The following is a 14,811-nucleotide window of genomic DNA, read 5'->3' as shown; positions in this document are numbered from 1 at the left end:
CAGTCCCCCAATCATCTTTGTTGCTCTTCTCTGTGCTCTTTCTAGAGTCTCAACATCTTTTTTTTACATCGTGGTGACCAAAACTGGATGCAGTATTCCAGGTGTGGCCTTACCAAGGCATTGTAAAGTGGTATTAATACTTCACGTGATCTTGATTCTATCCCTCTGTTAATGCAGCCTAGCACTGTGTTACCCCCACTTAGAGAGGAAATTAGAAGAACTATGACTTGAAAAGTTCTAGAACCTGAATTGCCTTTCAGAAATGGTGAAGAGTAAAATATTTGTACCCTTTCCATTAATAATTACTTATTGGTTAGAGAATTTATATGGCATTTGGTAGGAATAACTGAATGCATACACATTTAGGCTTTGTATGTTTCTTATAAAATTTAACTCTGGGGTTGCCAGTGAAAATTTGAAATCAGTATAACAATAACATAATGTAATAGTGTAATGACATGGAAATAGTACTTTTAGATGCACATGTTGCAATTAGGTGTGTAATTGCACACTTCCGTGTATCTCTCCTACTATGTAAATATTAAAGGGGAAAGAATATATTCCTGCATCTGCATGATTTGGTCAGAATGGGAGGTCTATATAAGCAATGGAATTATGGTACCATGGTCATTCATAACTGCGATAGTGTGAGGAGCATTTTGAAAGGGTTGCATTAAGGATTCATTGAGCCAAATATGAAAGCAGCATTTTTATACTGATTCAAAATATCTGGAAGTTCCAATTATACTGTGGTATGCTAGTTAGGGACATAAAAGTTAATAACAATTAATATACTCCATTGTGGGTGGGGTACAATGATTGTTAAATTCTATTTTTATATACCCCTAGACAATTCCGGCAAGTAATGGGGAATTGAATGAAGCAACGTAGCTAAAAAGGAACCCCCTTTGCATTCAATAGAATCTTGTGTCTTTATTTAATTTCTTAAATTGCAAAACTATGAATCAAACACAAGAATGATTGAGTGCTTTGAAAGAATATTAGAGGACTTAAAACAGCCATGTTTTTCCAGTGGAGAAATCTGCTAGGTTTCTTACTGTTATAAATAAATAAGTAAACATGACATGAAAGCAATACAAACACATGTAACAAGAAACTAATTAGACATTGTCAGTGATAATGAATGGAAAAGTAAATTGTGTTTATGTGCGTGTGTGTGTGCGTGTGTGTGCGTGTGTATACAGACAGATAAACAAACACACACCCTGAATAAAAAGATTGAAATTCTTTAAAAACTGCTCTATACCGTATTTTCTGGCGTATAAGACGACTTTTTAACCCATGAAAATCACCTCAAAAGTTGGGGGGTCGTCTTATATGCCCAGTCGTCTTATACGCCGGAAAATCAGCGGTCGGGCGGGAGCTGGCAGGACTGCCCTGCGCACGCGTGCACTCCCCAGCTGTTAAGGAGCACTCCTTAGCAGCTGGGGAGTGCGCGCGTGTGCAGGACTGTCCTGCCGGCTCCCGCCCAATGCTCTTCCCTCATGAGGCAGCATCCCTGAGGACTCCTTAGGAGCCAGGGAGCGAGCGAGCGGGAGAGCCAGCCAGCCAGCGAGCGAGCGCGCGGACAGGCGGGTGAGCAGCACCTGCTTTCGTGCCGCGCTGGAATTTCTCCCATGCTCGCGCGCCAGCCTCCCAGATGCCCCTCGCGCAAGCTCCAGATGCTGCCACCCGCTGCCCGCCTTTCTAGCGCGGCTTCATCTCTTTCGCGCTGTCTTGCGAGCGCCGCTGCCGCCGCCCCTCAACACACGTTCCCCCCACCGCAAGAGGGTGTCATTTGTCACAAAAAAAAAAATTGGAAGGGGAGGAAGCACCCGACGTACGTGTGGACTATAGGTAACCCAACCCTAGACTGTGGTAGCAGGCGACGTTGGGATAGGGGAGGCGAGGCGCGCATTCTTCCTTCCCTCTGAAGAGGCAGCCCCGGCAGTTCTTCCACTGGGCTTACTCCGTTTGCTGAATCTTTGTAGTTACTTAAGTAAGTGCTAGGCATTTTTAATAGGTCGCATCCTTTCTTTTCTCCACGTATTGGCACCTCGCCTTTCTACACTCTTACCTCTCTGGCTTTGTGTTTGAATACACCTACATGCTGCATGCACCGGTAACTTTAACAAGCCAAGATGACATCAAAATGATTGTACCACTGATACAACAAAATCATTGTACCACTGATATGAGGGTTTGGTCATTAGCATGCCTCCACATGCCTCCCTTTCCCCGACCCGTGAATCCTTTGCAAACACACATGATAACCATCAAAATCCCTTTTCAGGGCAAACCATATTATGAATTCTCTTTTTTCCCCCCAGCATTTTCTTACATGAGAGATTATAAATTAGTCCTAAGGAGTGCTCGTTAACAGCTGGGGAGCGCGCACGTGCGCAGGACTGCCCTGCCGGCTCCCGCCAGACGCTCTTCCCTCTTGAGGCAGCATCACTCCCCGGCTCCTAAGGAGTCCTCGGAGATGCTGCCTCAAGAGGGAAGAGCGTCGGGCGGTAGCCGGCAGGACAGTCCTGCACACGCGTGCACTCCCCAGCTGCTAAGGAGTGCTCCTTAACAGCTGGGGAGCGCGTGCATGCGCAGGACTGCCCTGCCGGCTCCCGCCAGACGCCAGCCTGCCCTGTTTCTTCCACAGTGAGAGGGGAGGGCGTGCCTTCCCGGGCTCGCTGATTTTCCGGCGTATAAGATGAAAAATCTTGAAAATCATCTCAAAAGCTGGGGGGTCATCTTATACGCCCAGTCGTCTTATACCCCGGAAAATACGGTATGTCCCCTACTGTAAATGTAGATACTACAAAAAGAAGAAATAAAAATATAGCAAAGAAGCAGAGTTGAAATCTATATTAGACTTAATAGATCAGGGCTTTTCAACCAGTGGTTACAGGTACCACCTGTGGTACATTGGCACCTGGCAGGTGGTACGTGACCATCCTAGAAAAGTGGTAGCGGGGGAGGGGAATGAGCTGAACCAGTGGCAGCACAACACAAGCCTGAGCAAGAGATGGCTGGAGCTGCAGGGCTGTCAGGGCTCAGCAAAAGGTCCAGGATCAGCACTTCTTTGGGGCTGTCAGGGCTCAGTGGAAGCTCCAGGCTCCAGCTGGAGCTCGGCTTTGATCCTGGTGCTTTTGAGCCCAGAAGAAGCACCGATCAGCTGGAATGTTGCAGCATCTCCAGGGTCTTATGATTTACATTCAGATGCTTGGCAACTGATTCATATTTATGATGGTCACAGTGTCCCAGGGTCATATAAAGTGATCAAAACCTGCTGCAACCACCCAGCAGACGGGGGGAATAAAAACCAAACACCCTCCACCCTATCCCCTGCTGCCAATCCTCAACAGAAATGCTCACAACAATGAAAACCTCGGACAGGAGGAAGAGCGCAGGCAGGCAGGTGTCTTGCTCGGCTGTGGCTTGGGGAGGGGACACTTTTTTCAGTGCTATTGTAACTTCAAACAGTCACTAAGCAAACTGTTGTAAGTCGAGGACTACCTGTACTTCATCTTTTTTTTCTTTTTTTTTGGTCATCAAGTTTTTGACACCTTGCTAGGTGACTGGTGGTACTTGGATGTTGCCATATCCTAAAAGTGGTACAATGGGTGAAAAGGTTGAAAAGCCTTGTAATAGATCACTAAAAAATTAAATTGTCTATATGCAATTTTCTATAGTGGACCAGCCAATTCTTAAAAAGCAGTTAATTCTATTACTCCAGATTGTAAAGACATTTAGTCACTTTAGCTAGAATTTATATTCTAAAACTTACTAAACTTCTTAAACAAAAACACTTCACAAATTCAAAAGATCAGGGTATCGTTGTCAAAAAGCACCAAAAATGGATTAAACTTATTTTTCCCTTTAAAAAGGAAGCATCTTTTTTTATGCCTCAGTCCAAGATATAAAAAAATGGTCTCTGGAGAAAGGCCACACATGCAAACTTGGAAGCATGGATAGTTTTCTTTCTTCTTACAGTCCAATAAAGTAATGATTTGAAATACGGTACTTTGTTTAATTAAGGATAAGTAGGTTTATAAGTGGCATTCCCAATCTGAAACATCAGCATGAATTTTCACTGCTCAAAGTAACTCAATCTTTTTAGTCATATGGTGATGCTAAGGTATCAAATTTTCCTAATGCAGTGAGTTGCAAAAGTCTTTACAGGTGCATCTATTTATGTAGCACTTGATAGTCAGCATTTTGAAAGCTAACTTCTGTTTAGAAGTTCTGTCCTATGACCTACATTTTAGTCTGTGAGTTTGAGGGGATAAAATAACAATCCTAAGTGTTGTGATTGTTTTAGGAATTGTAAATCAGATGCACCTCCTTCTATACATCTCTGAGTAAACTTGGTTTATCCACACTAAATGTGCCCTCATATTATATTAAGCCATGGTTTCCTTAATCATGATCTACAAATAAGCAACAAATACTTTTAATGAAAGATAAATTAGGAGTCATAAGCCTTACATTTTTTACTTAGAAACTTATTTTTTAAAATTATGTATCTTTTGGGAAAAAAAGCAACTTTAATTGCAATACTACTTCCAGTTATCACGAAACTGCAGGGGGTAGAATGACAGTTATATTTCCATTTTAATTTTCCATGAGAAAGAATCACAAATGAAGCAAAAACTGAACTGGCTGAAGTCCATGGACCTTTTTTTGGCTGGGCGATATGACCAGCTGGTTTCTTTCAGTCTCTGTTAAAACTGATCTCTTTTTCAGATGATGAAGAAAAATGACAAATATTTGAATATAACATTAATCTATTTGTCAATAGTTAAAAAGACAAATATCCCTTGTAGAGTAAAGCACGTGATCTCAACCCATGTTTAAGACAGTATTAAACAAAAAGAAAAATCTCAAAACACTCAACACGATCTGTATCCTTAGTAGAAAATCAGCTAATGATTTTCAAGATGTAGTAACTTGAGATCTTAACATACAGAGATTTCACAAAGCCAGTGTACTGTGCAAAACAAATGAGCGAAGTCATCTGTTACGTCAGATGGCTTGTTATTTGTTTGTTCTTTGTTTACCATTTCAGACCCCTGACCCATCAACAAAGTTTTAAATATTAAAGTGCAGTGTTTTGTAAGTTTACTGTCTGGCAAGTTTATTCATGATCTTTGCTATGCCTTAAAATAATGATTTAATCCTTAACTATTTTCATTTTTAATGTCAACATTTATTTCAATCTCTTTCATTTCATTTACAGCTATTAAATTCATTCTCACAAGATCCAGATGCCAACTGCAAATATGGACTTTTTTTTAGAGATGGGAAAAGAAAAGTGGATTATATTCTGGTTTACCACTACAAGAAATCCTCATTTAGTAGGACACTCACTCGGCGAATCCATTTCAATGATTTGGCGCCTCGAAGTGTTAAGCAAGATAAACCACTTCCAGGAAAAGGAGGGCAGCTTAGCATGGATGAAAGTGCACCTCACATGGATTATCATGAAGATGACAAGAGATTCCGCAGAGAAGAATATGAAAGCAACCTTATGCAGGCTGGTCTTGAGCTGGAAAGAGATGAAGATGTAATTACCCTTGTTCCTTTTATTTTACTGTGCATATAAAAATAATTACTATATTGATTAGTTGCTGAAAAGTTCTTGAGAATTTCAAACCCTTCATAGATTCCCATGCAATTAAGCATTTTTTTCTAACGTACTTGGAAACTAGTCTTTAATATAATGTATCTTTCATGTGGTCCTGGGCATCCATATTTTATATTTATCAAGATACAAGAAGAAACATTTGCATTGCATGGACGCTCTTTATCATATAGAGATAGTTTTCTATGGGATAATATTTGCTGACAGTGCAGTTTTTTCATCTATCTATCTACATCTACATATATGCATATACATATACATACACATATACATACATACATAATATGAATACTATGTTAAAACTCTGCATATAAATGCGGACGTATAACCTTTATTCACACAAAATATTATACATTATGTTTGGTGCATTTATTGACAACTTTATTTATATAATGGACTTCCTCTTAAAAGTGATTGTACAAAAATGCAAATTGAACACTTTTATTAGAGACATTATATTTTAAAAACCTGAATAAGGGCACCTGAATATGACTTTCTCAAGTGACCTTTTTAAAATGAAAAATGGATGGATTTCCTTAAGGTGAAATTGATGGGCTTTCCTTAAGCTTTTTTCAGGGTCTTCTATCGAAACATGATGGTAGAATATATACTATCCAGTTATTGAATGTTATTAGCATTCAGCCAACAATGGACCAGGTGGCAGCAGCTAGAAAACCTTGACTGATCTGGAAAAGGGTAATAGGGCAAAGTTGGCTAAAGTTTGATGGGAAAATCCCAAGGGAAGCACGAAAAAGTTCCTGACAATTTGTCTTTTATTGTCAAAATATGTACATAGACTGGTACATGTAGTTACCAAGAATTAGTCTCAATATCTTTTATGACACTTAGCTCTGTAGCATTTAGACACACAAATTTTTAAAGCCTGAGCAATGATTTTAGAAATTTTGAAAAATTAAGGGTACCTCCTAAACTCCTTAAAGAAATTAGGCAAAATGTGGTATATCAGTTAACAAGAAGAAAAAAGAGCAAAATAATAGTAATAAAGCAGCATTTTTCTCAAATGGCAGGAATTTCTGGTGGTACAACTAAATTCACGTGTCATGCGAGAGATGAAATTATGATGAACAGGATAGAATAGAGCTGGAAGGGACCTTGGAAGTCTTCTAGCAGGAGAACCTATACCGTCTCAGATAGATTCAGTCTCTTTTTAAAAACCTCCAGTGACGGAGCGCCCACGATTTCTGTGGGTAAGCTGTTCTACTGGTTGATTCTCCTCACTGTCAGGAAGTTTCTTCTTAATTCCAGGTTGTTTCTCTCTTTGATCAGTTCAGGCATAATCTGTGTATATCTGGGACAACTAACGGGCAGATGGTGGTTATAATTTTTTAATAGAATCTTTAATTCAAATAAATATAATGCTTCATAATGTTGAGGAATACTGTACTGCTTTTCAATGGAAACCGATATTAACCCCAATATATAAGAAGACACAATCTAATCTAATTTGCAAGGTCATATTATTCATTTACAATATTTTTATTTTGCCTATCATGTTATGCACATCCCCACATTATATAATATTAACATTTCCTATATAGAATTTAAAATGCAAGTTATGTACTAAAGCAATACAAAAATATATCAAAACATATGCATACAAGTTAGTCTGCCAGAGTGCCATTGCTAAAATAAATAACAATGTTTTCAGCTTGCTTACAAAAGAAGCATTGGGGATAGAAGGAAGCAGAAACAATACATGTGGTCCATATCCAGATGGAACAGTAAAACGTAGTAGTGATAGTGTCTTGTGCATCGTTCATGGTATGTAGTACTACATACCTTTCATAATACATTTAATAAACTTGGGAAAAGAAACAATACTAAATTTACTGAACTTAGATTCTCATATTCCCATTACATTCAGGTTTTGCAACAATTCACTGGGTTATACTGGGTAGAAAATATAAAAGGTTCTAAATAGGCTATAAAATGTATTTAAAATCTTTCTTATATTACATATTCTAAGTTCCGAATTTAAAGAGATAGGAACATAGGAAAGACACACGTAGATCAAATTGTAGACCCAGGTCATCTAATGTCCCAGGCCACACCATAGCCAACTAGATGCATTTGAAAAGCTCAAGGCTGAACTGGAGTATACAGAACCCCATCATTTCTCAACCACCATGGATATAGTAAATTGTCTATAATTCATGAGGTGGTAAAGAGTCAATCAGTGTGAGTAGCCATTCACAGGTTATTCTTCCATCAACCTCTTCTGTCCACTTTTAAAATGGCAGAAATTGGCTACCATTACAACTACTGGTAGCCAATTCCACAGTTTTGTGCTGTGGTATTCTCTTTTGTTGGTCCTGAAACTGATGATATTTAATTTTGGTGGATACCTTAAACTTCTAACTTTGTAAGAATGAGGAAAGTTTCCTCTCTGCCTATTATCTCTGGACATGAATTAATTTATATACAATTATCGTGTTCTTACCTTCTTTTTCCCCCTTCTATTCAATTGTGTCTAATTCTCAGAAACTGCCTGGACAAGTCCCTGTAGTTTTCTTGGCAAGGTTTTTCAGAAGTGGTTTTTGCCATTGCCTCCTTCCTAGGGCTGAAGAAAGTGACTGGCCCAAGGTCACTCAGTTAGCTTTGTACCTAAGCCAGGACTAAAACTCATGGTTTCTAGCCTAGAACCACTATACCAACTAGCTCTTACTTCCAGCTAAGGAGGCTCAGTTAGTGGAGTCTTTCTTCATAGGAGGACAATTTAACACATTCAGAAAAAAAGTATTTTCTTCTGTTGGTCCTGAATACCCGTGCATTTAGTTTCACCGGGAAACTTTGAATTTGGAGACAAAACCACAACTTACAGCGATGTGATGATATAATATTTTAAGATAGATGACCTTTTTTTTAAAATCCCATTTATATCCCGCCCTTCTCCGAAGACTCAGGGTGGCTTACAATCGAAAGCACAAATCAATGTGCTTAGCAATTTTGATGGAATTACTATTCTATCTGTGCAATGATTTTAGTTCTGAAAGAATAATTCACACAAATAAAGGACAGTATTGCAGACGTCTAATGTGTTCAAATGAATTTACCTTAGCTCATAGTCATTTCAGCCCATGTATGAATCTGTACAATAGAGAGATAAATAGGTGGGGAGAATATGCTTTTCTTCAAGGGGCAGAGTTCCAAAACAAACAAGCAGAGAGATTCCCACGGAAGTATATTTTGACTTAACAATATTATTCCCCAAAGGGATGTGTCCCTCTCTGCCAGTGGCCTTTTGCAAGGATAGTTACGCAAGGGTGAAGATGAGTAACTAAAAAACAAGAGTCATATTTACTAAAATAAGATAAAATTAAGGGTTTTGTAAAAATATCCCAGTACACTCTAATCCCAGTAGAATGCCTGTAGAAATACACACTTTTACAAGTTTTCTCTGAAAATCTGCTTAACGTTGCCAGATTTGTTTTCTTTCCTTTAGGACCCCAACTAAGTCAGACTACTATAAATTCTCTTATAATAAACTATGATGCTATTCCTATAGAATTTCCCTATTTTATACAAGCCTTGATATAATCCAAAACAACTAGTCCATTCATGTGGCCATATGCATACAGTGATAATGCTCTGTCAAAAGTTTGGTATGTGTCCAGATGTGACTCTCTCTGTGTGTGTGTGAGAGAGAGAGGGGGGGGGGAGGGAGGGAGGGAAAGAGAATCATTCCATCATTGATAGAAATGCCTTTACATTAAATATGTTTGTTGTCATTTCACGATGAAAGCTGTGTCTTTAAAAGCTGTATTACTGGCAAAAATTCAAACACATATTGATGGTTAAGTCCTATGTTCTTAATCCACGATCTTAAGCTTACTCAAACCATATCCCCGAATTAGTGATGTTGATCATATGATCAGGCCTTATATGGAAGATATAAAATGAACCTCATTATTTTGTCCTGTGCATCATTGAATTAAATCTTATGGGTTGAAAAAAAATTTAGTTTTAAACATGCAGGGCTGAAAATTTGTTTACCTCTAACACTTAAATCGTTCTTAGAAAATGGCATTTAATTAAAATGCTTTCTTTTAAATATAGTTTAAAAAGCTAATGCTGTTGCAGATATAAATCTATCCTACCAGGTTATTTGAGGGATGGTCTCACCCCACTGGGATTGACCTGTCCCACTCGTGGAGGCATGCTGTGGGTCTCATCAGCCTGATTATTTCAGCTGGTGGACTCCAGGAGAAGGGCCTTCTCTGCTGTGGCTGCTGCCCTCTGGGCCTGAAAACGTAGCTCTGCCAGTTGGCTTGGGGCCCCAATGGGGGAACAGCCCAGTAAAGATCGAATAACAACAGATCCCACCTCCTCCCACTCCACCTCCATCCTCCCCACATGTCCTTAGATTTTAATGTTTAATTTTAATTTATTTATATTTCAATGTATATGTATAGACATACTTTAATGTCTGTTAACCTCCCAGAGTTACCTTATGGTAAAATAGGCACCCAATAAATGTTATAAATAAATGTAAAGTATAAATAATCTTAGAAGTATGATAAGAACTCCAAAGGTATTTAGAATCACATCTTAATTTCCACAAATTTAGAAAAAGATTATCCCATGTCAAACTTTATTGAAAGGCAGAGAATGAGGAAATTTAAGTTATATTTTCCAACCCAAACCAATAAGTGATTGGTTTTGTAACATACTGTATCTGTTCAACAGTATAAGTTTTCACAGATGAAAGGTGCTGATGGACATTCTGCATCCTTTAAGCAACATATTTGTATTATGTTACATACAGAAATATGGCAGACAATTTTAAACAAAAAGATTCATCTGTATTTAAAATTTTGTAGTAACACTTTCCTATGTTTAAGGAAAACTGTTCAAAAGGACCAGAGACTACTCATGTCATTGTTTCTAAAGATTATAGGAATTCCAAGTTTCTGTGAAAAAGAAATATTGATGCTACTATTTTAACTTCTAACTTCATTCATGGGAACTTTTTAGCAGTTATTCTAAATTAAATGCTGGGCTCCAAAATGCAATTAGGTTGTGATTAGAAATTGGTAGTACAGTATAGCTGTTAAATAAAACATCTTGAATAATAATTGAGATATAAATGAAATAATGCCAGGATAATTAAAACAGAAAACCTTAGGCATATGCATTTCAACAGGAGTAACTCTAATTAACCTGATATTGGAATAATTATCATGCCAGACCTCCCATGTACTAAGGGAAAAGTGAGTAGTAAAGGAGTTTTCATTTTATATTGGGTGAAAGTTATATGAATCTTTGATTATTCAGTGTGGTATATCCATTTTAGAAAAAAAGTATATTTGGAACACAGTATGTTTGCTGGCCTAATATATCTGCTAGCTAAATTAAAACATCCATCAATAATCAATTATCTATTTTGGTCTAGCTGACTATAAGCATCAAGACTTTCAAATACATTAGCAGGTTGTTGGTGTAACTTAGAGATATCCTCTACCTTAGTTCAATTAACTTGCTCTTGAGTAGCCAAAATCAAGCCTTCAGTTTCTTTTTTTTAATGGTTTAGTTGTTTGCTATTGCCAGGTGTTATCTCAATTCACTTTCCCCTTAATCTTTTGTATTGACCATGTAATACCTTTCCTTGCCAGCATTCTATTTGTGTTTTTATTATATTATTTTGATATTTGTGTTTTGTTTCCTGCACATTCAATGTGTTCCAATTTTTAACTTGCATCATTCTTGGCTGTTTTTTATGTAATTAGTGCATGCATTTCTTCTTTGGAAGTTTATTTGACTTGAAGGAAACCTTGCCTCCATTTCTGCAGGCAGGTGTAATATGTCGATATCACTATGGGGATTTAATGTATAATGAATTGATATCAGTTTTCTTGTTTTTCAGTCCAAACTGTCTAGTTCAACTTGCATCTAGTTAGTAATTCTAGCAGTGTATTGTATCACAGGTACGGACCAGGTATTGGTTACTGTTTGTCAGTAGCTTGACTTGGTGCCAGATTTTTGTTTTTACTGCTTATAATTTAAATAGTTTCAATATGGTTTTTATGTTATTTTAATTCTTGATTGGGAGCTGCCCAGAGTTTGATATAAAATAGGCAGCTATATAAATGTTTTAAATTAATTAATTAATTAAAAGCTTTGAAGGTGTTTCTACCATTTAATTTTGTCTTTAGCAATGTTCTTACTCTTTGGAGGTATGCTTTACTAATCACATTTTTAACTTGTCCATGCTTGATGTTACCTAAGCGTAAATGGCCTAGATACTTGTAGGCTCCATCCTGATGGCTGATGATGATTTAGCCATTCAGTATTTAAATTCCATTACTATTCATGATTTTACCTCCATTTATTGCTACTGCACATTTCTCTAGGCCAAATACCATTGTGCTAAAAATTCTTATAGTGCTTGTTAATAACTGTATTTCATAAAGCTTCAGATCATTTATATAAAGCAAATATGAGATTTTATTAGTTTTTACAATTCGATAACCAAGATTTGTTTGCTTCAAAAATCACTGAAAGTAGGACTATAGCAATCATAAATAATAAGGGAGATAATGGGTCACCATGGAAGATGTTTCTCCTAATATTGACAAGCTTGTCTTTTTCACTTCCAACCATCAATTCTGACTTTCATTGTTTCATTTCTTTTTCTATAAACATTCAAATGTTTTTATTGATATTGGTTGTTTCCAAACATATGATGATTCAATAGTATAACAATGAATCAGTGAATCAAATACCTTTTTATAATCAATCCAGACCTTATGTAAATCACTATCTCAGCCCCAGGAATATGAAAAACCAGTTTTGTAAAACCTTGTTAAGAAAACTGCAGGTATTTCTCCAGGCAGTCACGTGGAATCAAAAGTTGGCTTGAAGGCAATACTAATAATATTTAATAAATAAAGGATTATGACAATGGTTTAAAAAGAAATAACCCACTTCTTTGAATATAATATTAAGAGATTATTTATAATGTTACATTTATTTTATAAATGCTTACATGGAAAGAAGCTTCAGTGAATTCAGTGTGACATATGAGCAGTCATCTTTAATAATGTATTATGACTTTTTAAAATCTCAGTGTATAATTGGAACTGCACAGTCTTAATTGTTAGTTAACTACAATTTATATTTACTGTAACTCATTTTAAATAAATAGTTTGTTTCAAGTCATTTTGATATACCAGTTATACAACTGAATACATATATGCATGTAAGCCCTACTGTATTCTATAGGACCTAATCCCAGGAAAAACTTAGAGCATTAGAGTTCAGTACTGTAATTCTATAATAACTTCAGAGTATAAGTCTGAATCTATAAGACTGAATTGAGTCATTTAATTAAATCATTGAATTCAATGAGATTGTCTTCCAAGTAAGCATGAATCAAATTATATGATAAGACATTACTCAGCAACATGTGACATCAGAAACATAAGCAAATGTCTGGTGATGTTCACAGGAAAATAAAATGACATATGTGGCAAAAGAATTCCTTGCAATTCTGTGGTTGGCTGTCACTGAAACCTTATCGCTGATCTTAAAAGTAAAAGTAAAAGCTTGTTTCAAGGAAAGCATATATTAAATTGATTAAATTCTCCTTCATGAAGTAAGTTAATACCATACATGTTTTTGAAGCTCTGCCACATTGAGATTGGCAGCTACTTATGTCTCTTGGGTAATGTATTTCTAGTAAGCAGGTGTTCAGGGCAGCAGTACAAAAACAAGTTTTTATGCTTGTGTAAACTACCACAGGAGTAATGGCAATCAAATCGAAGACAGAAAAGAGATCTTAGCTCTGGAACATGTCTACTTAGAAGAGTTAACTTGCACAGACTTTGGTTAATTGTCTCAAAAACAAAAATCTGTAGGATTGTCAAAGTGGATTGCCCAAGAAATCCATTAGCACTAATACGTTGGATGATAAAAGAGCCTGGTGTATCTGAAATGATTAATATTAAAACAGTCATCTTGTCAATTAGACAAGGAATTTGAAGATGTTAATTAATTTGAGCATAAAGTGAAATTTTAATTACAGTGAGTGGAACCCCTGAAAAGGGTAAACAAGTAATAAATTGTAGCCAAATGTTTCTGGTGAATTGTCATATTGCAATGTTCAACTGATAGATTTAGGTTAGTAACTTTTTATAGTGGCAATATTTCATTTGAAAAGGGTACCATGTAATGTTAGTGTTGATTTCGAGAGCTTTATTTAAGACATATTATTTAGACTGGGTTTTGCTTATTTCTGCCAAAATGCGTTACCTGGTCCATATATCTACCGTCAGTCTTCCTTTATTTGCCCCATAATCATTATTTTCTCCTTTTAAAGGAAAAAAAACATGCAGCACAATATAAATGAAATTGAACAAATGGTGCTTTTATGTTTATTTGGTTTAAAGGTTTATTTTTTCTGTCTGTTTTTTTAAAGACAAAAATACATGGTCTTGGATTTATAAAAATTCATGCTCCTTGGAATGTTTTGTGCCGTGAAGCAGAGTTTATGAAACTGAAGATGCCCACAAAAAAGGTTAGTTTTAGTATTCTTTAACATCAGGAGGTCTAAACATTTAAATGACATGACATTAACTTCTTTTCATAGTCTCCTCATAAATTAAAATTGTCTGCCTGTAAGAGAACCAGGTTATTTAACTAAACCTCTTGGTACAGTTTGTGACACAATTTATAGAGCAATGTATGAATTGTAATGCTGCAAGATATAAATGTTTATGCATGTTCATTGCACTGCATTGCAGAAATTTGTTCCTTAAAAGATATGTAGACATAGTTGGTGCCATTTTGTAGTTAATCTTATAAATATTTATCACATGCCTTTCCAAAAATCATGCATAAGACAGGCTGCCTGTGTTGCTTTTGATTCAGCTGCAGGTTTTTTTTTCTGTTGCCATCAGCCATCCCACTCAGCCCATCCAAGAGTGCTAATTTCACTGATATTAACAATATGCAAGCTGATGCTCTTCAGTCAGAACTGGAATTCTCTCTGACTATTGACCATATTGGATATGATATATAGAATAATAAGGGACGCGGTGGCTCAGTGGGTTAGGACACTGAGCTTGTCGATCAGAAGGTCGGCAGTTTGGTGGATCAAATCCCGAGTGCTGCGTAACAGAGTGAGCGCCTGTTACTCATCCCAGCTTCTG

The 14,811-nt window shown here is 36.7% G+C and overlaps 1 protein-coding gene across 5 annotated transcripts in view; it reads left to right on the top strand.

Moving 5' to 3' along the window:
• ANO1 (anoctamin 1) overlaps window positions 1-14,811 on the top strand; it is a 177,473-nt gene that overhangs the window by 92,822 nt on the left and 69,840 nt on the right. For all 5 annotated transcript variants that reach the window (XM_083355211.1, XM_083355209.1, XM_083355212.1 and 2 more), the window contains exons 3-4: window positions 5,237-5,563; window positions 14,079-14,177. In XM_083355211.1, coding sequence (XP_083211337.1) covers window positions 5,237-5,563; window positions 14,079-14,177 — 426 coding nt within the window. The remainder of the gene's footprint in view (window positions 1-5,236; window positions 5,564-14,078; window positions 14,178-14,811) is intronic.

This window comes from Vipera ursinii (assembly GCF_947247035.1).
Source record: "Vipera ursinii genome assembly, chromosome: 1".
In the NCBI taxonomy this organism is placed as follows: domain Eukaryota; kingdom Metazoa; phylum Chordata; class Lepidosauria; order Squamata; family Viperidae; genus Vipera; species Vipera ursinii.
The sequence above is the reverse complement of the archived record's forward strand: the minus strand, read 5'-3'. Positions and strand labels throughout refer to the sequence as shown.